The sequence below is a fragment of the Salmo salar genome, chromosome ssa09 (assembly GCF_905237065.1).
Source record: "Salmo salar chromosome ssa09, Ssal_v3.1, whole genome shotgun sequence".
Lineage (NCBI taxonomy): Eukaryota > Metazoa > Chordata > Actinopteri > Salmoniformes > Salmonidae > Salmo > Salmo salar.
In genome coordinates, this window is record NC_059450.1 from 102,003,347 (window position 1) to 102,029,088 (window position 25,742).

A 25,742-nucleotide genomic window follows, 5' to 3' on the forward strand; every position below is an offset into this window, starting at 1 on the left:
CAGTGGGGGGGGGCTGCCTTAATCGAAATCCACGTCTTCGGTGTCCGGGGAACAGTGGGTTAACTGTCTTGCTCAGGGGCAGAACGACAGATTTATACCTTGTCAGCTCGGGGATTCAAACCAACAACCTTTCGGTTACTGGCCCAACGCTCTAACCACTAAAAGCCTACCGTGTGTGTGTTTATCAACAAACCGGGAACATTAGTTTCACATTAAGGTCGATTGAGTGTTTTATCTAACATTAGGAATGTAACATCCCATGTTCAGTAAATGTTTAAATGAAATAGTATTGGAAAGTTTTAATAACATTCACAAAAACGTTGTGCACAACATCTGTAACAACAGACCATTCCATCTGTAACAACAGACCACGACATCTGTAACAACAGACCACGACATCTGTAACAACAGACCACGACATCTGTAACAACAGACCACGACATCTGTAACAACAGAACATTCCATCTGTATCAACAGAACATTCCATCTGTAACAACAGAACATTCCATCTGTAACAACAGAACATTCCATCTGTAACAACAGAACAATCCATCTGTAACAGAACATTCCATCTGTAACAGAACACAACATCTGTATCAACAGAACATTCCATCTGTAACAGAACATTCCATCTGTAACAGAATATTCCATCTGTAACAACAGAACACGACATCTGTAACAACAGAACACAACATCTGTAACTGTTGTTCTGTCAAAGAGTGTAGGATTGTGTCCTAAATGTCAACCTATTCCCTAGCCATTTGGGAATCAACCTAGTGGTGTAGTTCACTTCTACAAGGCACGTTCTTCTAATCTTGGTTCTACAGTTCTACAGGGGCGTGCATGCTTTTGTTCCCATCCAGCATAAACACACCTGATTCTACTAATCAAGGTCTTGGTGAGTAATTAATTGGGTGGGTTAGTTCCCCGGTTGGATCTAAAGCCTGTAGCTCTCCAGAACACTGTAAACTTCCTCCTGAGTCCTGCTGGAAGACATGGTATGTGAGCGCCCCCTAGCGTTGAAAACGTAGAGCTACTGTTGTTGTCTCTCGTTGTGATGTGTGTTTTGTCCTATATTTATATTGTATTTATTTTTTTAATCCCAGGCCCCCATGCCGACAAGAGGCCTTTTTCAAGACAAGAGGCCTTTTTCTTCTGGTAGGCTGTCATTGTAAATAAGAAATTGTTCTTAACTGACTTGCCTAGTTAAATAAAGGTTAAATAAATGTTTTCCACCATATGGCAGTTAAGAGCTCGTTTCTCTCCACATGTATCACTACTATATGATCAGATAGATGATTTATACGTAATAACTTCCTATCAGATTATCAAAGGGAAATAACTTTATTAACAACATCACATTATGACATTATGTGAAATCTAACACTTGATTTAACTGCCCAGAGTCAAGTCACTTGACCGCTGAATGGCTGGCCAAGATTATTCTGAGCATTAGAGATGAGGTGAAATGAAATGTCTGACTGTATATTAATGGTACATAAATAACCCTGGGACCAGTGTGATACTCTGCGTGTCAGTATCTATCTAGTAGGCAAGGCTACATTGAAGGTAGGTAGGTAGGGAGGACCCTGAAAGAGGGCAGGCAGGTAGGAAGGCAGGGCCCTGAAAGAGGACAGGCAGGTAGGAAGGCAGGGCCCTGAAAGAGGGCAGGCAGGTAGGTTGGGAAGGGTATGTTGAAGGGGTGTCCTCATACTGCTGTATATATATATGAAGGGGTGTCCTCATACTGCTGTATATATAGTGTATGCAGGGGTGTCCTCATACTGCTGTATATATAGTGTATGTTGAAGGGGTGTCCTCATACTGCTGTATATATAGTGTATGTTGAAGGGATGTCCTCATACTGCTGTATATATAGTGTATGTGTTTAAACGTTTTTTTGGACAATCAGTGAAGAATGGATAATGTTGCACATGGAACGTGCTGTATGCTCTACAGAGTATATGGATGAGTCCAGGAACGTGCTGTATGCTGTACAGAGTATATTGATGAGTCCTTATTTACTCAGTGTTCGTCCCAAATGGCACCCTAATCCTTATAGTGCACTACCCTGGTCAAAAGTAGCACACTATATAGGGAATAGGGTGCCATTTGGGACGCATCCTTATTCTGTGGTGTGCTGGAATGTAAATGTGATTAGTTGTGTATTCAGTTGTTCTCTCTGGCCCCGTTTATACCTGGTACTTTGTTCTGATCTCTCTGGCCCCGTTTACACCTGGCGCTTTGTTCTGATCTCTGGCCCCGTTTACACCTGGTGCTTTGTCCTGTTCCCTCTGGCCCCGGTTATACCTGGTGTTTTGTCCTGATCTCTCTGGCCCCGTTTATACCTGGTGCTTTGTTCTGATCCCTCTGGCCCCGTTTAAGCCTGGTGCTTTGTCCTGATCCCTCTGGCCCTGATCTTGTCTACATTCTGATTGTGCCCACATTTCAAGAAATATGTCTACACATGGTATTAACATGCGTCTGTTATCCGTCTACTGTGTCTGCATCGTGACCAGATTACCTGGTCCTTTCCTTTATGCAAATTATTTCACAGCTCTTCTGCCAAAATAATATTTATTTATTTATTGTAAGATACCTAGATTAAATCAATGGAGCCACCTGTCAATGATTTTAGAGAGCAGAATAATTATTATTTAAATGGTTTCTCTGTCCAGATCTGTTTACACTTGTAAAATATCCAGACACAATGCGTGTCTGACTACCTCTGGAGGTGATCAGGAAGATCTGATCACAATGTGTCTTTTGTTTGTCTACATCGGTCAAAAAATGTTGGCACAATCAGAATGTGGACAAGATCAGGACAAAGGAGTAAGTTAGAACCAGGTATAAACAGGGCTTCTGTGAGAGGAGAGAGACAGGATGTATTTAGTTAATTCACCCCTAGGGGGTAGCCTCTGCATTGAGACGTAATAACCATCCTAAATCAAGAGTCCGCACTACGGCAATCACAACATTTTGTATTTTAAAGGACACAATTTTCCATTCCCACTGTACCTTTGTAGGAATCATAATGACTAAACAAAAACAACCAGATGTCTTGGGTCCAGCTGAACCAGTTCCCCCACATTTCAACCCTTCATCCAGACCCTGACAGCTGACAATGAAACAGAACCTTCTAGTTCAAAGTGTTGTGGATTTGATTAAGAAGCACATTGGTCACAGCAGACAGCTTTATGCAACAAAATAAGAAGACTGTCTAATGTAAATGAGAACAAGATAGAACCGTATGTTGGCTTATTGTTCAGGGATTTTTACTATGAAGACAGTGCCTTCAGAAAGTATTCATACCCCTTGACTTGTTACAGCCTGAATTTAAAATGGATTACATTTCTTTTCTTCTCGCACCCATCCTTGGGGTATGTCTATCAGCTGTGAGTCGTCTGGGGGTATGTCTATCAGCTGTGAGTCGTCTTGGGGTATATCTGTATAAACTTTGAGTCGTCTCGGGCATGTCTTCATCAGCTTTGTACATCTGGATTTGGGGATTTTCTCCCATTCTCCCTTGCAGATTTTTTTGAGTTCTCAAGTTAGATGGGGAATGGCGGTGAACAGCAATCTTCAAGTCGTTCCACAGGGATTCACTTCTGGGCTTTGGCTAAGCCACTCAAGGATTTTCACATTCTTGTTCTGAAGCAATTCCAGAGTTGCTTTGGCTGTATGCTTAGTCACGTTGTCCTGTTGGAACGTAAATCTGCGCCCCAGTCTAAGGTTGTTTGCACTCTGAAGCAGGTTCTCATCAAGGATTTGCCTGTATTTGGCTCCATTCATTGTTCTCTCTATCCGTACCAGTCTCCCAGTCCCTGCTGCTGAAAAGCGTCCCCATAGCATGATGCTGCCACCCCCATGCTTCACGGTAGGGATTGTGTTAGACGGGTGATGAGCTGTGCCTGTTTTTTTCCTCTCCATACATAGCGCTTTGCATTCAGGACAAAGAGTTCTGTTTTGTCTCATCAGACCACAGAATCTTTTGCCTTTTGCAATCTCCAGGTGTGACGTCAGTCATGAGCCTTTTGCAATCTCCAGGTGTGACGTCAGTCATGAGCCTTTTGCAATCTCCAGGTGTGACGTCAGTCATGAGCCTTTTGCAATCTCCAGGTGTGACGTCAGTCATGAGCCTTTTGCAATCTCCAGGTGTGACGTCATGAGCCTTTTGCAATCTCCAGGTGTGACGTCATGAGCCTTTTGCAATCTCCAGGTGTGACGTCATGAGCCTTTTGCAATCTCCAGGTGTGACGTCATGAGCCTTTTGCAATCTCCAGGTGTGACGTCATGAGCCTTTTGCAAACTCCAGGTGTGACGTCATGAGCCTTTTGCAAACTCCAGGTGTGACGTCATGAGCCTTTTGCAAACTCCAGGTGTGACGTCATGAGCCTTTTGCAAACTCCAGGTGTGACGTCATGAGCCTTTTGCAAACTCCAGGTGTGACGTCATGAGCCTTTTGCAAACTCCAGGTGTGACGTCATGAGCCTTTTGCAAACTCCAGGTGTGACGTCATGAGCCTTTTCTAAGGAGTGGCTTCCAAATGGCCACACTCCCATGAAGCCCAGATTAGTGAAGTGCTGAAAAGACTGTTGTCCTTCTGGCAGGTTCTCCCATCTCAGCCAAGGAACTCTGTAGTTCTGTCAGAGTGGCCATTGGGTTGTTGGCCACCTCCCTGACCAAGATCTTTCTTGTCCGGTTGCTCAGTTTGGTCGGACAGCCAGCTCTAGACAGAGTCTGGGTAGTTCCATATGTTTTCCATTTCCCAATAATCTAGACCCATGTGCTCTCGGAAACTTTCAACACTCTAGACATTGTTTAATACCCTTCCCCAGATATATGCCTCGTCACAATTCTATCTCAAAGATCTACGGACAGTTCCTTAGACTTCATGGTTTAGTTTCTGCTCTGACATGCACTGTCAACTGTGGGACCTTATATAGACAGGTGTGTTTCTATCTAAATCATGTCCAAACAATTGAATTGGCCACAGGTGGACTTCAATGAAGTTGTAGCGACATCAAGGATGATCAACGGAAATTGGACGCACCTGAGTGTCATAGCAAAGGGGTGTGAATACTTATGTAAATGAGATATTTCTGGATCTAATTTTCAATAAACATTTTCAAAAATGTCTAAAAACATTTCACCTTGTAATTATGGGGTATTGTGTGTAAATGGGTGAGGATGAAAAATCTATTTTATCCATTTTGATTTCAGGCTGTAACAACAAAATGTGGAATAAGTCCAAGTGTATGAATACTTTCTGAAAGCACTGTAAATATACATTGAAACATTATGGTCTGGTTTCACAGACAGGGCTTAGATTAAGCCAGGAGTAAGCCTTAATGTGTAATAGTTAAACTAGGACATTTAAGAAGCTTTCATGAATGTGGCTTAAATTTGACTTAGTAGTCGGAGACTATGGAGTCCTGGAGTAAGAAAAGTAAGCCTAAATATGAACACCTGGGTTAATCCTGATTAGGTCCAGTATGAACACCTGGGTTAATCCTGATTAGGTTCAGTATGAACACCTGGGTTAATCCTGATTAGGTCCAGTATGAACACATGCTGTTGGTCTAATGGTGCTCATAAAAACCTGGAATAGAAAACACCATTACTGGTGTGAATCTTGAGACAAAACAATGGCAGACGCAAAAATAATTTGTACGAGTATGAAAAAAACGTTACTAAAACAAATTGTCAAAAACCATCTAGTTATTGAAAGTAAAAACCATAGTACTGCTACTGAACGGCAGATAAAGAGTGGTTGGGCTGCAATTAGCGGTGTATTCAATGCAAATGAAAATGTAAACCAAAAGAAGAGTACAACAACTTCAGGTGAGATATCTTCATTCTTAATTCGAAAATAAGGGAAAGCCGCACACTCTAAGAGCTCAGATGCAAAAATGTAATAACCAACGTTTCAACAGCAAAGCTGTCTTCATCAGGGTATCACAAACACTGCGAGATGAGTCATTTATATAGTGTCAAGAGACACACAGGTGTTTGTAATCATGGCCAAGTGTGGCCTAATATCATTGCTTAACTCAATTTTAAAAAAAAATGGCATACAAAGAACATACAAAAAGACAAACAAATGGATAGCATACGATCATAGCATTTGGAGTCTAAAATGTATCTAACAAACAATTACAATGGCAAAATCACAATAACAAGAATGGCTTCAGATCAAAGTTTATGTTGAGACCGAAGGGAGCAAGGGTCTTTAAATTAAAGATCCAGGCAGCCTCTCGTTTTAACAATAAATTATCAAGGTCACCCCCTCTCCTCGGGAGGGTGACATGTTCGATGCCAATATAACGCAGAGACGAAATCGAATGGTTTGCTTCCAAAAAGTGGGCCGCAACTGGGTAAGTCAAGTTTTTGCACCTAATGGTGCTACGATGCTCTGAGATACGTACTTTTAATTCACGCTTTGTTTTACCCACATAATTTTTACCACAAGGACAAGTTATAAGATAAATAACTGCCTTAGTGGAACATGTAATAACACCTTTAATTGGGATAGATTTCCCTGTTTGGGGGTGTTTGAAGGATCTATATTAATAAGTGCCATTGCATTGAGCACAGCCATTACACTTGTAATTTCCATCCAGTATGGGCGCAAATAGACGTTGTTCAGGAATATCTTGGGGTGGTAAATCAGAGTGTACCAATTGAATCCTACAGACGAAGAACCATATATGTGACAATATTTCCATTTTAAGATAATCTGTTATTTTTATATTATTCATTGTGTGTACCACATTGGGTGTTTTATGGTTGACAAATAATTCACCATACTCATATCTTCCAACAACAATTGATATTTTTTTGTTATTTCAAAAAATACTTTTTTTATTGCCGTTTTCATTTTTAGAATGTGGAAGAACAGTATATCTCCAGTGATGATTTCAGTTTGTGGAAGAACAGGATATGTGACATTTTGCATGACACTTGTAAGATGTCCTTTTTTAATACCTGATATGATGTTTTAAGTACTTTCAAGTACAGATGCCCTTCATGTAAATAACTTAAATGCAATATGTAGTTAATTCATTTAATGGAGGTTCATTTAAAGGTGGTCTATCAACTTTAGCACCGATGACTTTTCTTAAAAGTTGAGTCATGAAATCTTAGTCTCATTTAAAATGAAGCCCTCAATGTGAACATACCATAGAATAACTACAAAAATAGAATACAATTAAATTAATTCAATCAAAAGAAGTACAACTTGTACATATCAAATATGGATCAATGTGATGTGCCAATATGCATGTCCATTATGCAGGTCCCTAAGGTCAATATTACAAAACGTTCAGAAAACCATTCTCTTTGCGTTTAACACTATGATCTGCAATTAAGTTTTGAATTGCGTTAAACCCATGCTAAAGGCAAGAAACGTCCTGTACTGACCATTTCAGGAAGTGGCCTGTCTGACCATTTCTTGAACTTCTTTTCCATCTCTATCTTTTACTAAGGATCTCTGCTCTAACGTGACACTTCCTACGTCGTCCATAGGCGCTCAGAGCCCGGGAAAAAACAGAATGTCGTCATCCCAGCCCCAGGCTGAAACACATTATCGCCTTTCTCAAGTGGCCGATCAAGGGACACTGGGCTTAGGCGCGTGACCCGACCGCCCCCGCCTTTGTGATTTTTTTCCTCTGTTTGCCGAAAAGTAGATTCCCTGTCGGAATATTATCGTTTTCTACGAGAAAAATGGCGTAAAAATTGATTTTAAACAGCGGTTGACATGCTTCGAAGTACGGTAATGGAATATTTAGAATTTTTTTGTCACGAATTGCGCCATGCGCACGACCCTTCTTTACCATTTCGGATAGTGTCTGGAACGCACGAACAAAACGCCGCTATTCGGATATAACGATGGATTATTTTGGACCAAACCAACATTTTTTATTGAAGTAGCAGTCCTGGGAGTGCATTCTGACGAAGACAACAAAAGGTAATCAAACTTTTATAATAGTAAATATGATTATGGTGAGTGCTAAACTTGCCGGGTGTCTAAATAGCGAGCCCGTGATGCCTGGGCTATGTACTTAGAATATTGCAAAATGTGCTTTCACCAAAAAGCTATTTTAAAATCGGACATATCGAGTGCATAGAGGAGGTCTGTATCTATAATTCTTAAAATAATTGTTATGCTTTTTGTGAACGTTTATCGTGAGTAATTTAGTAAAATGTTAGCGAATTCCCCGGAAGTTTGCGGGGGTATGCTAGTTCTGAACGTCACATGCTAATGTAAAAAGCTGGTTTTTGATATAAATATGAACTTGATTGAACAAAACATGCATGTATTGTATAACATAATGTCCTAGGGTTGTCATCTGATGAAGATCATCAAAGGTGAGTGCTGCATTTAGCTGTCTTCTGGGTTTTGGTGACATTATATGCTGGCTTGAAAAATGGGTGTCTGATTATTTCTGGCTTGGTACTCTGCTGACATAATCTAATGTTTTGCTTTCGTTGTAAAGCCTTTTTGAAATCGGACAGTGTGGTTAGATTAACGAGAGTCTTGTCTTTAAATAGCTGTAAAATAGTCATATGTTTGAGAAATTGAAGTAATAGGATTTTTAAGGTTTTGAAAATCGCGCCACAGGCTTAAAGTGGCTGTTACGTAGGTGGGACGAATTCGTCGCGCCTAGCCCAGAGAGGTTAACTTTTAGACTATTGATAGACCGAATAAGAACAAGTCTTTGATATTAATTATTAGTCTGTAGCTAAGTAAATTATATCATCGAACGCGAAGACCAACGAAACAACCATTCGATGACGACATTAATGAATGTCGCTCTGAAAGATCCATTCTAAACGAGAGAGAGAGAGAACGCGGACAAAACTCCCCAACAGAACAGAACTCTCGAACAAGGATCACGACGACACATGAGCGTAAATATATATTGATTGCAATTGTTCCCGAATGAGTGAGCCTTCAATTGTCAATTGTTAATATTAATGAACTCTGTGTAACTGCCACAGCTGACCTTTTATGATCCATTGTTCAACAGGCCGACCTGCCTGTTTAGCCCACAAGGGCACATTCCTATACCAATCCTTTGTGACGATAATTACTGTTTGTATGTTTTTCTGTTAATTACTTAGTGTAGTAAATAAATGATTAAGACAATTGATGTATGGGTGATTGTAGTAAAGACTGGGTTCGTGCAGATACAACAATTTACGACGTTTGGAATGAGACTGAACTAGAGGTAAAATACACCATTGAAACTAGAAGATAATCGGCCTATACTATAATAGAATATAATATTATAGTACAGGAAAGTTATATTAGGAAAAGTATAGCTTTGTAATCTGAATATTCTCCTTGGTGCCCCGATCTCCTAGTTAATTACAATTAAACGATTAATCAGTTTAATCGCGTGATAATAATTACAGGGAGCTAATTGATAAACATATCTTCCGTTTAATGGTAACCCAAAGACACGACACTATCATCATATTTCAGAATGTGCCAATGTTTGTGAACGATTCCTTTAATTTGTTCAGAGCACTTTGAATAGCAGGTAGTGAGAACGCAAGAATGCGTCTTTTTGCGAGACTGACCTTGAAAAAGGTCATGTCTCGTTTTGTTTTGAATTTTCTCAATGGCAATATTAATCTGATCATTGTTGTACCCCCTCTCCTTGAACTTATCCTGCGTCTCAGCCATATTTCTGTCGAAATCTGATTGTTTTATACAAATTCTTTTGATTGGACAGAATTGGCTGTAGGGCAAACTATTTTTCAAGGGAAGTGGGTGACAACTATCAGCCCTCAATAAACTGTTACAATCAGTAGGTTTCCTGTAAAGATCAGTGTATAGAAAATTATCTTCACACAAGATCAGAAGATCAAGAAAACTGATTTGACGTGTATCAGATTGCATAGTAAATCTCAAATGTTCAGAACAGGAGTTAATAAGAAAAGCATGGAATGCCTGGAGCTGTTCTGCATCACCCCTCCATAGAACAAAAATATCATCAATATACCGTTTCCAAATAATGATGTTATGCAAGAAAACATTTTTGAGAGGGTTGAAAATGGATTGTTTCTCCATGTAACCCACATACAAATTAGCATAGTTAGGAGCCATGGGGGATCCCATAGCAGTACCCTTCGTCTGAATAAAGAAATCATTTAGAAACATGAAATAGTTATGTGTGAGTACTATTTCAGCCAATGTTATAATGCAGGCACTGGAAGGAAGTTCATTAGGGTCACGTTGCAGAAGAAAATGTTCCATGGCTTCAATACCGCCCTCGTGTGGAATATTTGTGTATAATGACTCAACATCAAAAGTAACTAACAAGGTGTTCTCAGGGAGAGGACCAAGGGATTCAATGATAGAGATCATACTGCTGGTGTCCTTTACAAAAGGAGGAGGGGAGCTGTTCTGCGAGTGGTCTAATAAAAAAGTCAACAAAAGTAGATAGAGGGGCCGTTACTGCATCAATGCCCGCTACAATAGGGCGCCCTGGAGGGTTTGTAACATTCTTGTGTAATTTCGGCAAAGTATAGAAAGTGGCAATTTTAGGGTGTTGAATGGCCAGAAAGTCATTATGTTTTGGTTATCTGACCAGAATTTAAATAACCATCTAGGACAGTAAAGATACTATTCTGAAATTGGGAAGTCGGTTCACTTCTGAGTTTCTTGTAAAAGGTGTTGTCAAGCAGTTGTCTATGACACTCATTTACATAAGCTGTCCTATCCATGAGTACAACCGACCCACCCTTATCAGCAGGATGAATAAGGACTGACGTATCGGATTGTAAATCAAGCAAAGCTTGTTTTTCATCCTTAGATAAATTATGGAAAGATTTGAACTCCTGTTTATTCTTAAGGAAATGAGCAACATCTTTTTCAACAAGTCTGCAATATGTCTCGATAGAGTGATTGCGATTGGCTGGAGGTACAAAATAACTCTTGCTTCTAAAAGGAGTCGGAGTATGTACAGGTGAGTAACCTACTGGTTCAATAGAAATGTCAGGATTAGGGGAGCTAAAGTATTCCCTTAAACGGATGTTTCTAAAAAACTTGAACATGTCTACCTTAACTTTTGTTCTATGGAGGGGTGATGCAGAACAGCTCCAGGCATTCCATGCTTTTCTTATTAACTCCTGTTCTGAACATTTGAGATTTACTATGCAATCTGATACACGTCAAATCAGTTTTCTTGATCTTCTGATCTTGTGTGAAGATAATGTTCTATACACTGATCTTTACAGGAAACCTACTGATTGTAACAGTTTGTTGAGGGCTGATAGTTGTCACCCACTTCCCTTGAAAAATAGTTTGCCCTACAGCCAATTCTGTCCAATCAAAAGAATTTGTATAAAACAATCAGATTTCGACAGAAATATGGCTGAGACGCAGGATAAGTTCAAGGAGAGGGGGTACAACAATGATCAGATTAATATTGCCATTGAGAAAATTCAAAACAAAACGAGACATGACCTTTTTCAAGGTCAGTCTCGCAAAAAGACGCATTCTTGCGTTCTCACTACCCGCTATTCAAAGTGCTCTGAACAAATTAAAGGAATCGTTCACAAACATTGGCACATTCTGAAATATGATGATAGTGTCGTGTCTTTGGGTTACCATTAAACGGAAGATATGTTTATCAATTAGCTCCCTGTAATTATTATCACGCGATTAAACTGATTAATCGTTTAATTGTAATTAACTAGGAGATCGGGGCACCAAGGAGAATATTCAGATTACAAAGCTATAATTTTCCTAATATAACTTTCCTGTACTATAATATTCTATTCTATTATAGTATAGGCCGATTATCTTCTAGTTTCAATGGTGTATTTTACCTCTAGTCCAGTCTCATTCCAAACGTCGTAAATTGTTGTATCTGCACGAACCCAGTCTTTACTACAATCATCCATACATCAATTGTCTTAATCATTTATTTACTACACTAAGTAATTAACAGAAAAACATACAAACAGTAATTATCGTCACAAAGGATTGGTATAGGAATGTGCCCTTGTGGGCTAAACAGGCAGGTCGGCCTGTTGAACAATGGATCATAAAAGGTCAGCTGTGGCAGTTACACAGAGTTCATTAATATTAACCTGTTAGGGTTAGGGGGCAGTATTGACACGGCTTGATAAAAAACGTACCCGATTTAATCTGGTTACTACTCCTGCCCAGTAACTAGAATATGCATATAATTATTGGCTTTGGATAGAAAACACCCTAACGTTTCTAAAACTGTTTGAATGGTGTCTGTGACTATAACAGAACTCCTATGGCAGGCCAAAACCTGAGAAGATTTCAAGCAGGAAGTGGCCTGTCTGAGAAGTAGTGTTTCATCTTGGCTCTTTTTATTGAAGACTCAGGATCTGTGCAATAACGTGACACTTCCTACGTCTTCCATAGGGTCTCAGAGCCCAGGAAAACGTTGAACGATATCGAGGCAGGCTCTGGCTGAAACACTTTATCGCTTTTGGCAAGTGGCCACTCAGAGTACTATGGGCTTAGGCGCGTGCCTGCTTCGACCGAATGCTTTCTTTTCCTTTGTCTGTTTATCTAAACGCAGATTCCCGGTCGGAATATTATCGCTTTTTTATGAGAAAAATAGCATAAAAATTGATTTTAAACAGCGGTTGACATGCTTCGAAGTACGGTAATGGAATATTTAGAATTCTTTTGTCACGAATTGCACCATGCTCGTCACCCTTATTTAGCCTTTAGGATAGTGTCTAGAACGCACGAACAAAACGCCGCTGTTTGGATATAACGATGGATTATTTTGGACCAAACCAACATTTGTTATTGAAGTAGAAGTCCTGGGAGTGCATTCTGACGAAGACAACAAAGGTAATAACATTTTTCTTATAGTAAATCTGACTTTGATGAGTGCTAAACCTGCTGGGTGTCTAAATAGCTAGCCCTGTGATGCCGGGCTATCTACTGAGAATATTGCAAAATGTGCTTTCACCGAAAAGCTATTTTAAAATCGGACATATCGAGTGCATAGAGGAGTTCTGTATCTATAATTCTTAAAATAATTGTTATGCTTTTTGTGAACGTTTATTGTGAGTAATTTAGTGAATTCACCGGCAGTGTTCGGTGGGAATGCTAGTCACATGCTAGTCACATGCTAATGTAAAAAGCTGGTTTCTGATATAAATATGAACTTGATTGAACAAAACATGTATGTATTGTATAACATAATGTCCTAGGGTTGTCATCTGATGAAGATCATCAAAGGTTAGTGCTACATTTAGCTGTGGTTTGGGTTTATGTGACATTATATGCTAGCTTGAAAAATGGGTGTCTGATTATTTCTGGCTCGGTACTCTGCTGACATAATCTAATGTTTTGCTTTCGTTGTAAAGCCTTTTTGAAATCGGACAGTGTGGTTAGATTAACGAGAGTCTTATCTTTAAAATGGTGTAAAATAGTCATATTTTTTAAAAATTGAAGTAATATCATATCTAAGGTATTTGAATAACGCGCCACAGGATTCAACTGGCTGTTGAGTAGGTGGGACGCAAGCGTCCCACCTAGCCCATAGAGGTTAACAATTGACAATTGAAGGCTCACTCATTCGGGAACAATTGCAATCAATATATATTTACGCTCATGTGTCGTCGTGATCCTTGTTCGAGAGTTCTGTTCTGTTGGGGAGTTTTGTCCGCGTTCTCTCTCTCTCTCGGTTAGAATGGATCTTTCAGAGCGACATTCATTAATGTCGTCATCGAATGGTTGTTTCGTTGGTCTTCGCGTTCGATGATATAATTTACTTAGCTACAGACTAATAATTAATATCAAAGACTTGTTCTTATTCGGTCTATCAATAGTCTAAAAGTTAACCACGTGGTATGGTTCACTTTCAGTAGAATACTTGGATGGTCAACCTATTGGCCAACGGAGTGTAGGCCTGGTCTGAAGAAATGTGAATCAGGGGGTGTTTTATAGTGCCCATAGAACAGCTTGTCAAATGACGCCTGGTCCTTATTGGGTCCCTGGGGGCGTGCCTATGACTGAGTTAGATTTGGTTACAGAAATACAATTCTATCACATTACATCAGTACATAGCATCTCAATGTCTTACAAAAGCTTTATCCTTATTAATACATTCTATACAACCATTATGATGCTATTATATAAACAGTTTTATGGTAATATGGCTATATTGTCTCTTCTGAGTATCACAGAATTGTACCAAGCGGATCAGTTCGTAGCTGGATTCTTCACCAATCTTCCATACCTTCTCCAGAACACAAAATGTCGCTTGGCTCTCCAATTCTATGAGTTGGAAGAATTTCCTGTGTCTCTCTATGGGCCATGTGGCCAGAGACTCTCCTGGAATTGTAGAGTTTTTACGACCCTTTACACACAGGGTGGATTGGGGGAAGGTAGGTTGGTTGGTGGTGCAAAAGGGAGGGGGGGGGTCAACTGTCCTCCCTGTACCAAAAGAGGCCAACGTCATGACAATAGTCTCGGTAATGTGTTTTCTGACCTTCCCCTGGTCGTATTCTCGCGGGGCAGAAATCTCAGAGACCAATTGGTACACTCTGATTTACCACCCCAAGATATTCCTGAACAACGTCTATTTGCGCCCATACTGGATGGAAATTACAAGTGTAATGGCTGTGCTCAATGCAATGGCACTTATTAATATAGATCCTTCAAACACCCCCAAACAGGGAAATCTATCCCAATTAAAGGTGTTATTACATGTTCCACTAAGGCAGTTATTTATCTTATAACTTGTCCTTGTGGTAAAAATTATGTGGGTAAAACAAAGCGTGAATTAAAAGTACGTATCTCAGAGCATCGTAGCACCATTAGGTGCAAAAACTTGACTTACCCAGTTGCGGCCTACTTTTTAGAAGCAAACCATTCGATTTCGTCTCTGCGTTATATTGGCATCGAACATGTCACCCTCCCGAGGAGAGGGGGTGACCTTGATAATTTATTGTTAAAACGAGAGGCTGCCTGGATCTTTAATTTAAAGACCCTTGCTCCCTTCGGTCTCAACATAGACTTTGATCTGAAGCCATTCTTGTTATTGTGATTTTGCCATTGTAATTGTTAGATAGCATTTGGAGTCTAAAATATATGATCGTATGCTATCCATTTGTATGTTCTTTGTATGCCATTTTTTTTTTTAAATATTTGAGTTAACCAATGATATTAGGCCACACTTGGCCATGATTACAAACACCTGTGTGTCTCTTGACACTATATAAATGACTCATCTCGCAGTGTTTGTGATGATACCCTGATGAAGACAGCTTTGCTGTCGAAACGTTGGTTATTAAATCTTTGCATCTGAGCTCTTAGTGTGCTGCTTTCCCTTATTTTCTAGTTTTCTACTCCGCTAGCCAGCACCTCACCTTTATAGGTGTGCGTTTCTTTTTTCTAGAATCTTCATTCTTAATAACAGTATTTCACATTTCTCATATTCATTTTGTGACACTTATATTGAATAATATCTTATAGACTCTTGAAGAACCTTAAACTGGCTTTAAAAAGAGAGCGATTTACTACCGGACGATGACCAACCTCTGAACGGGGTACAGGACGATGACCAACCTCTGGACGGGGTACCGGACGATGACCAACCTCTGGACGGGGTACCGGACGATGACCAACCTCTGGACGGGGTACCGGACGATGATCAACCTCTGGACGGGGTACAGCTAGTGCGGGGTCGATATGAGTTTATTTGTGCTTTTAACTGTGTTCTTTTTCCAGAGGAAAGGAATGTGAACAGGTTATAAGAGCCAGTACACAGTGAGTGTGTAATGTGAACAGGTTGGAAGAGCCAGTACACAGTGAGTGTGGAATGTGAATGGGTTGGAAGAGCCAGTACACAGTGAGGGTGGAATGTGAACGGGTTGGAAGAGCCAGTACACAGTGAGGGTGGAATGTGAACGGGTTGGAAGAGCCAGTACACAGTGAGGGTGGAATGTGAACGGGTTGGAAGAGCCAGTACACAGTGAGGGTGGAATGTGAACGGGTTGGAAGAGCCAGTACACAGTGAGGGTGGAATGTGAACGGGTTGGAAGAGCCAGTACACAGTGAGGGTGGAATGTGAACGGGTTGGAAGAGCCAGTACACAGTGAGGGTGGAATGTGAACAGGTTGGAAGAGCCAGTACACAGTGAGGGTGGAATGTGAACAGGTTGGAAGAGCCAGTACACAGTGAGGGTGGAATGTGAACAGGTTGGAAGAGCCAGTACACAGTGAGGGTGGAATGTGAACAGGTTGGAAGAGCCAGTACACAGTGAGGGTGGAATGTGAACAGGTTGGAAGAGCCAGTACACAGTGAGGGTGGAATGGCAACGTTTCTGCTGTAGTGGAGGCGGCATGGTTAAAACACTGCATATGTCGGATCAATTACCTTCATATTTCTATCATGGAATCTGTAACACTTCAGCGTTACAGATTGAAGAGAATCCTTATTGTATGGTGCACAGGAATCAAGATGTGATTGAGGGTGTTTTCACTAACAAAGAAACATCCCCCTAACTTCATGCAGGTGTTCAGTGAGTATGGTGGATTTAGGTCATTCACACCTGGGGGGGCAGCATCTGGATTTGAAAAGTGGTAACCGTCCCAACTCAGCCAGCATGACAATCACATTTCACTTACCCTTTTAAAGGACATCTTTTTCCATTCCCACTGTACCTTTTGTAGAAATCGTAACAACCAGACGTCATGGGTCCAGCTGAACCAGTTTCTCCACATTCCAACTATTCATCCAGACCCTGACAACTGACAAGGAAACAATCTATTTCACTAAAATAGTTTTAATTACAGATAAACAGGTAGACAAGTAAAATACACATGACTATTCCATCTAAAAGAATACCATTTTACCAAGTACACTACACAAGTCTTAAAGACCAGGTAGTGAAGGGTTGAGTCGTCTACAGAACACTATGACAGACAGGAAAAAGGAAATGGGTGTTGAGGAACCAGTTCAAAGTATATTGAGGCACTTGACAGGTTGCTTACTGACTCCTCAGCGTTTAGACGCAAAAATAAACTATGCCAGTGTTTTGACAAGGCAACAGGAAATGGTAATGTTGAGTGGCCTGGTGGGTCGCCGAGACAATGGACGATCATGTCTGGTTCAGCACTCTCCTTTACTCCTGATGTGAACGTTACTCTTCTGCTCCCTGGGAACACACAGAACATAATTAAGACATGCAGAGCAAGAGAGAGAGACAAGTCAGTTGAACGCTTTAGTTGGATACCTACATGTTTTCAAAGCACAGCATGCATTCGTTAGCATAGCTGATGCCGTCGCTTCCACACACTGGCTCGTAGTTGCGGGTGCACATGGGCATGTTGTACTGGGAACAGTCAGGCTGTTGGACAAACCAGGTTATATAATAAAGGACTTCGGTCTCAATAAATATAGCAAGTTATTGGTAGTGTTCTGGTATGACACCATTAGGAAGAGAACAGATTACAGGGAACAAACCATACGTTTCCCAGCCCTTCCACTGGCAGTGCACCCAGGGTGCTTTCATTAGTTAGATTCTATTGCAAAACATTTCACAATGGAAACCTTGAACTCTAGAAATCAAACAGATCAAATGAGGCAAAAACAGGGACAATGTACAATAAATTCTCATTTGCTGAAAAACATTGAGTACACCGTTTGTTGCAAAATGTTTTGTAATCAGACTCTTAAGTCTCACTTCTCCCCACCATCCGAGATATCTACTGAAGCCCTGATCCTCCACCCATTCTGCCAGTCACATTCTGTTAAAGGTCCCCAAAGCAAACACATCCCTGGGTTGCTCCTCTTTTCAGTTCACTGCAGCTAGCGACTGGAACAAGCTGCAACAAGCACTCAAACTGGACAGTTCCTAATCTTATCAAACACTCAGTCATGGACACTCTTACTGACAGTTGTGGCTGCTTTGTGTGATGTGTTATCACTACGTTCTTGACCTTTGTGCTGTTGACTTTGCCCCATGTTTGTGCTGTTACCATGTTGTGTTGCCTTCATGTTGTGTTAGGTCTCTTTATGTAGTGTTGAGAAGTGTATTTTGTCCTATATTTATATTGTATTTATTTGTTTAATCCCAGGCCCCGACCCCGCAGAAGGCCATCATTGTAAATAAGAATTTGTTCTTAACTGACTAGCTAAATAAAATGAATACACCAGACTGTCATGTCAACCAATTGTTAATTAGGGAGTGACTAAACATAATCAAATCCAATCTTATTGGTCACATACACGTGTTTAGCAGATGTTATTGTGGGTGTAGCGAAATGCTTGTGTTCCTAGCTCCAACAGTGCAGTACTATCTAACAATTTATACCCAATACACATAAATCTAACGTAACGGAATTAAGAATGTATAAATATATGGACGAGCAATGTCAGAGTGGCATAGACTAAGATAGAATAAAATGTAACATTAAACTGTTAACCGAGCACATAGGACAAAGTGTTTGAATGCGCAGTCTTTCCCTCCCCCATAAAACAAACAGGTCGCTTACCTCCGTGGTGCCGTCAGGGAGACGCGCTCCCCGTGCCAAAACTACAAGTACAGAGATGGCAAGTGTCAGTCTCACTGTGATTTAACGGCACATCTCCAATCTAAACGGGAGACGGTGCATGTTCTCTCTAGTCATACATTTGTGCGTTCGCCAACAAAGGCAGTCCGCCGGTAGTATCGATGGTTTGTCTAAATAAGTTAAGAAGTCTGCTCCTAGAAGTTAATGTACAGCTATTTGTTATTTAACACAACTATTTGACTGCCTCTTGAAACGAATGAAGTAAAAGTAGAGTTAAACACTCACCGGCAACACAGACAAGGGTGAGAGTCAGTCGTGTATAGAGCCACATTTTTCCCGTTGTGAAGGTGGGTAGATAGTGACGCTGTCCGCCACCGGAGCGGTATTTATACCGTGTAGTCTCCACCCCATAAGGTCCGTCACTCGTTACCACAATCACAAAGTCATAAACCCCGGCTATTTCTAAAATGGTCTTCTTTAAAATGGGCCTAACCCTTCTAACCTTACATTGTAATGAATTTTTACGAAATAGTAAACGTTTTTTAATGATACGTTTTAACAATGCATCGTAAAAATAACCGCCAAAGACGTCACACGTGTTTTCCAAAACCACCTTGCAGTGTACTCCTTACAAAGTGAAACTTTACTGCATCCTTACAGGATCTGTCCAGTACTGAAATTCATTTCCGTTTAAACGGCTCACTGTAACTTAAATCATTTATGGCTGTTCAAATTGTCATATTTTTTTTTTTTTACACAATACTGTTTTCCCATCCAGAGAATAAATGCTCGGCAGTCTATAATGTATTGAAAGTGTTTGTATTATGTTGGCCATGTGTTCTGTATTGTAAGTGTTTGTATTATGTTAGCCATGTGTTCTGTATTCTAAGTGTTTGTATTGTGTTGGCCAGGTGTTCTGTATTCTAAGTGTTTTTATTATGTTAGCCATGTGTTCTGTATTCTAAGTGTTTGTATTGTGTTGGCCAGGTGTTCTGTATTCTAAGTGTTTTTATTATGTTAGTCATGTGTTCTGTATTCTAAGTGTTTGTATTATGTTAGCCATGTGTTCTGTATTCTAAGTGTTTGTATTATGTTAGTCGTGTTCTGTATTCTAAGTGTTTGTATTATGTTAGCCATGTGTTCTGTATTCTAAGTGTTTGTATTATGTTAGTCATGTGTTCTGTATTCTAAGTGTTTGTATTGTGTTGTAGTGAAATGCTTACTAATGAGCTCTGTCAGAGATATCACAACACACACACAATTTATTTATTTATGTGTATATTTTATTTAACCTTTATTTAACGAGGCAAGTCAGTTAAGAACAAATTCGTATTTACAACGACGGCCTAGGAAAAGGGAAAAGGCCTCCTGCCCCCGGCTGGGATTTTTCACCTTGTCGGCTTGGAGATTTGAACTAGCAACATTTCAGCTACTGGCCCAACACTCTAACCGCTAGGCTACCTGCCGTTTTTTTTTTTGTGTGTGTGTGTGTGTGTGTGTGTGTGTGTGTGTGTGTGTGTGTGTGTGTGTGTGTGTGTGTGTGTGTGTGTGTGTGTGTGTGTGTGTGTGTGTGTGTGTGTGTGTGTGTGTGTGTGTGTGTGTGTGTGTGTGTGTGTGTGTGTGTGTGTGTGTGTGTGTGTGTGTGTGTGTGTGTGTGTGTGTGTGGTTGTCTTAGGTCTCTCTTGTCGTGATGTGTGTTTGGTCCTATATTTTTATTTAATTTATTAAAATGTTTAATCCCAGCCCCTGTCCCCGCAGAAGGCCTTTTGCCTTTTTGGTAGGCCGTCATTGTAAATAAGAATTTGTTCTTTAACTGACTTGCCTAGTTAAATAAAGTTTAAATAAAGGTTAAATAAAATATACAAACAAATAACAAAAAAGTGTGCGTGGTGTGATATCTCTGAAAGAGCTTATAAGTAAGCATTTCACTACAAGGTCTACACCTGTTGTATTCAACGCATGTGATAAATACAAAGTTTATTGATCGCGTACGCAGATCTGCAAATGTTATCGTAGGTGCAGCGAAATGCTTGTGTTTCTAACTCCAACAGTAGTCTAGCTCCACATCATCCAAAAAGTAAAACATTTATTACGAAATACCAGAACGAGCAATGTCAGAGTCTAGAATGTCAAGAGTCTGGAATAATTTTTGCAAAAATGTTTTACCTTATTTACATTAGTATTCAGACCCTTTGCTATGAGACTCGAAATTGAGCTCAGGTGCATCCTGTTTCCATTGACCATCCTTGAGATGTTTCTACAACTTGATTGGAGTCCACCTGTGGTAAATTCAATTGATTGGACATGATTTGGTAAGGCGCACACCGGTCTATATAAGGTCCCACAGTTGACAGTGCATGTCAGAGCAAAAACCAAGCTATGAGGTCGAAGGAATTGTCCGTAGAGCTCCCAGACATGATTGTGTCGAGGCACAGATCTGAGGAAGGGTAACAAAACATTTCTGCATCATTGAAGGTTCCAAAGAACACATTAGCCTCCATCATTCTTAAATGGAAGAAGTTTGGAATCACCAAGACTCTTCCTAGAGCTGGCCACCCGGCCAAACTGAGCAATCGGAGGAAAAGGGCCTCGGTCAGGAAGGTGAACAAGAACCCAATCGTCACACTGACAGAGCTCCAGAGTTCCTCTGTGGACATGGGAGAACCTTCCAGAAGGACAACCATCTCTACAGCACTCCACCAATCAGGCCTTTATGGTAGAGTGGCCAGATGGAAGCCACTCCTCAGTAAAAGGCACATGACAGCCCGCTTGGAGTTTGCCAAAAGGCACCTAAAGACTCTCAGACCATGAGAAACAAGATTCTCTAGTCTGATGAAACCAAGATTGAACTCTTTGGCCTGAATGCCAAGCATCATGTCTGGAGGAAACCTGGCACCATACCTACGGTGTTGGCAGCATCATGCTCCCAGGGACTGGGAGACTAGTCAGGATCGAGGGAAGGATGATCGGAGCAAAGTAGAGAGATCTTTGATGCAAACCTGCTCCAGAGTGCTCAGGACCTCAAACTGGGGCGCAGGACAAGTCCTTGAGTGACCCAGCCAGAGCCTGGACTTGAACGCGATCTAACATCTCTGGAGAGACCTGAAAATAGCTGTGCAGTAACGCTCCTCATCCAACCTGACAGAGCTTGAGAGGATCTGCAGAGAATAATGGGAGAAACCCTCCAAATACAGGTGTGCCAAGCTTGTAGCGTCATACCCAAGAATACTTAAGGCTGTACTCACTGCCAAAGGTGCTTCAACAAAGTACTGGGTAAAGGGTCTCAATACTTATGTAAATGTTTTATTTTTAATAGCGGTCACACCAGATAGTGACCGGTTTTCTGATCCATGCCCCTACATTTTTAATTTTATTTGTGACCAACAGATTGTTAGGGTTGAACTGGCTATTTGTATGCGTAACCTTTATAATATACCGGGGAAGCTATGCTACAATATTAAGTATATAAACTACGGATAAATCAACTGCTGAAGACAGGAAGAACGACACCCGGCGACAGGAAGTGCGTCACTAGGCTGGGACCAGCCTGCACGCCGACAATAGGAGGAGCAAGTTTAAACCACGCTCCTCCTCCCTCTGACAGGCCAGCATTGGGCGGGAACTATCTCTGTCAGAGTATAAAAGAGAGAACAATAGAATGTGACGTCCTCTTCTTCTGTCTGCCCTGCGAGGTGTCACAGAGAGACCGTATACGAACGACATATTTACCATACACGTGTTTGCATTAATTAAAGTACAGCTAAATCAGAAGTTACTATGTGCTGACTATTTTGTTCTGATACCAGAAACGAACAGGACGCAACTTTAACAAGATGCATATCTGTATTCCCAGTAATGTAAAATCCATAGATTAGAGCCTAATTAATTTATTTCAATTGACTGATTCCCTTATATGAACTGTAACTTATTAAAACCTTTTGAAATTGTTGCATGATGCTTATATTTTTGTTTTCGACAGTGTGCGCTCTGAATTTACCAATGACCCAGAGCACACTCTGACCCACTGGAGGCAATTATACGAACGCACCCATAATTCCGGCCACGCCGCCATTAATAAACCTGAAAGAAGAATAAAATCAAGTGACAAGCTGTCAGGTTACATTCTCAAACAAAAAGCGTTGGTCCAGTGTGACAGCCTCAACAGTCACCATAATGCCGCTGCAGCCGAGTCCTGTGTGGCTTCCCACCGACCTCAATGTCTCCAAAAGATGTGTCATGTACAAACTGCTCGTCTTGGAGAACGCCAGGGATACATTGGACAAACAACTACGGCATTTAACAGAAAAGGTAATTAGAATAACTACAGCTAGTTAAATAACTACATCGGTAGGCATTAACTAGCTAACTGGCTATGCTAACACCAGCTGGAAACGTGGGAATGCAGAGTTGGGGGTCCAGCTACCTAGTTTGCAAACGTCAACTAGATTGAGCAAAAATATACGGGTAAATGTCCCATTTTTGTTTGTGATTGAGCTTTCAATCATGAGTTACTCTTTGACTGATAACTAGCTAGCAAGGTAATGAATATGGTGGTTAGCTAGTGAACATTTAGGCAGTTTTGGGGAGTAGTGAACTAGCTAAGGTTGTGCCTATACCTGAAGTGCGCATTACTCGACTATTTATTGCTCAAGCACATATCAGAGTCCATCATTATGTTCCTTCACTTATTCCCATACGATGTTCACAAGTAAATGACCCCGACAGATGAAAATGCACCATTTAGTCCTATTTAATTATCAACTAAATACTGTAATAAATAGACCAATGCGTGGTTGGCTACTACTGTCATTTATTCCAGATACAGATTTAGGCGAAGGGAGGCTAATTCGCTTGCCCCAAACGTTTTGACTTTATAGAGGAGTTAAACTTCTCTCCCGACATTATCGCCACAACATTTGTACAATCAAAATAAACAATCAACATTTGTAGTTTTATTTTCTAATAATCTGTCGCTCAGTAAACATTAATAATAGCAAGCATGGGCTTGGATACAGACAAAGTACTTTATTTAACTAGGTAAGTCAGTTAAGAACAAATAATTATTTACAATGATGGCCAAACCTGGACGACCCTGGGCCAACCGCGACTCCCGATTTACGTCCGGTTGTGATACAGCCCGGGATCGAACCCGGGTCTGTAGTGACAGCTCTAGCACTGTGATGCAGTGCCTTAGACCGCTGCGCCACTCAGGATCCCAAAGTCGGCCTCCTAAACAACGCCAAGTAGACAGAGAAAAACAACCATATGGCCCCAGAAAAGTCTACAGGAAAAATAACTAGATTGACCAGCTCCGGATTCTGGTTCATACAGGATGTTTGGAGAAGGGGAGACTTGTACCCTGAGACAACACAAGTCACATGAGTGAAACAGAGCCACGGCGTGCCTGTCTGGTGAATGAGAGCGGCTTGTTCCAGTCCAATCGTTGCAACAGCCTCAATCGATAACCCGCTCGTTTCTTTACAGACAGACTAACTAGCCAATATTTGTTTGGAGCACACTGCGCTTCACGCTGAGTGACAGAGAGAGGCGTGCAGGCAGTTGAAAATAACTTCTTTCAGATCACGGATAATTACAAAATATACTTGTTTTATAATCGTATTCTGAAAATTCTCCTTATCCGTTATGATAGTCTTTCTGTCAGAGTACCCGGCTCACCCCTACTAGTTACATGTAGCTAGCTAGTTCAACTAATGTTTTTAATTACATTTTCCAGTGGCTTGGTAGAAGTTGAACTAAATTAAAATCTAGGTAACTAGAGGTCTGGTCTCTAGTCTAAACAGTTCAATATGACTCATATTACCAGAGGTCTCTAGCCTAAACGGTTCAATATGACTCATATTACCAGAGGTCTGGTCTCCAGCCTAAACGGTTCAATATGACTCATATTATCAGAGGTCTCTAGTCTAAACGGTTCAATATGACTCATTACCAGAGGTAATACTATATACATTTTATCGACACAGTCTATTTTACAATAGTTTTATTTAGTTTCTTTTTACTCCTATCCTTCCTCTACCCTCAACCTCTCCCATCTATTACTGATGTCCTTCCTCTACCCTCTCACATCTATTACTGATGTCCTTCCTCTAGCCTCTCCCATCTATTACTGATGTCCTTCCGGTTTGATTTCTATTTGCCATATCTTTCAAACTGTGCTCTTTCACAAAAGTTCTGAACCTATATAGGTTTTACGGACACAGTATGTTGTACATTAGTTATCTTGTTGTTATTAGTCCCAACCTTCAGCTCCATTCAACCCCTCCCATCTATCTCTTAACACCATCCATATTGGATTTCTATTTGCCATCTATTTTTCAACTGTGCTGTGATGTTTCACAAAAGTTCTTAACCTTTCTATTCTCATAGTTTCTATAGATTGTACATTTAAAATACATATTTTTGCTAAAAGTATTATTATATTGTTGATCGATTGATAAGACTTTTCAAATCACCCAGTAGTGCTATATGCAGGGTTAACTCCAGGTAAATATTCAAATTCTTCAGCCATTCCTGGACATGTGACCAAAAACAAGCTACATATGGACAGTACCAAAACAAATGATCTAATGACTCTGCCTCTTCGCAGCAAAATCTGCAGAGCTGGAATGGTTGTGTCCTCATATAAATAACATTCTATTGGTTGCAAGAATTTTGTATAATAATTTAAATTGAATCCGGTGTCGTTTTGCGACTCAGTTCATAAACCATGTGTCATGTAATCAGTATGTTAAAAAAATGTTGGTCCTTAAATGAAACTGGTGTACTTTTTTATTTATTGCAATTTTCTTTAACCAAATATGGTCTTTAATGCAGGACTGACAGACAAGTTCCTTACTTTTTCCCCCTTCCACTTTCCATTTTCATTTTTGTGGTAATGCTACAATTACAGTGAGGGGGAAAAAAGTATTTGATCCCCTGCTGATTTTGTACGTTTGCCCACTGACAAAGAAATGATCAGTCTATAATTTTAATGGTAGGTTTACTTGAACAGTAAGAGACAGAATAACAACAACAAAAATCCAGAAAAACGCATGTCAAAAATGTTATAAAGTGATTTGCATTTTAATGAGGGAAGTAAGTATTTGACCCCTCTGCAAAACATGAATTAGTACTTGGTGGCAAAATCCTTGTTGGCTATCAGAGGTCAGACGTTTCTTGTAGTTGGCCACCAGGTTTGCACACATCTCAGG

At 40.5% G+C, this 25,742-nt stretch overlaps 1 protein-coding gene across 1 annotated transcript; it reads right to left on the bottom strand.

Annotated features, from left to right (window-relative positions):
- Positions 1 to 16,784: 16,784 nt before the first annotated feature.
- On the bottom strand, positions 16,785 to 19,082 carry LOC106611915 (trypsin inhibitor ClTI-1). The gene is made up of 4 exons (XM_014212575.2): positions 18,817 to 19,082; positions 18,514 to 18,554; positions 17,257 to 17,366; positions 16,785 to 17,174 (listed from the first exon to the last, which is right to left on the bottom strand). The coding sequence occupies exons 1-4, from the start codon at positions 18,860 to 18,862 to the stop codon at positions 17,129 to 17,131; spliced, it is 243 nt and encodes an 80-aa protein (XP_014068050.1). The 5' UTR covers positions 18,863 to 19,082; the 3' UTR covers positions 16,785 to 17,128.
- Positions 19,083 to 25,742: the final 6,660 nt, after the last annotated feature.

What these genes read in the sequence shown, in the direction of transcription:
- LOC106611915 (XM_014212575.2), bottom strand. Translation starts at nt 18,862, where the DNA reads ATGTGGCTCTATACACGACTGACTCTCACCCTTGTCTGTGTTGCCG. An exon ending in CACCCTTGTCTGTGTTGCCG is followed by an intron (nt 18,555 to 18,816) that starts GTGAGTGTTTAA and finishes CTGTACTTGTAG; the next exon opens with TTTTGGCACGGGGAGCGCGT. An exon ending in TCCCTGACGGCACCACGGAG is followed by an intron (nt 17,367 to 18,513) that starts GTAAGCGACCTG and finishes TTTGTCCAACAG; the next exon opens with CCTGACTGTTCCCAGTACAA.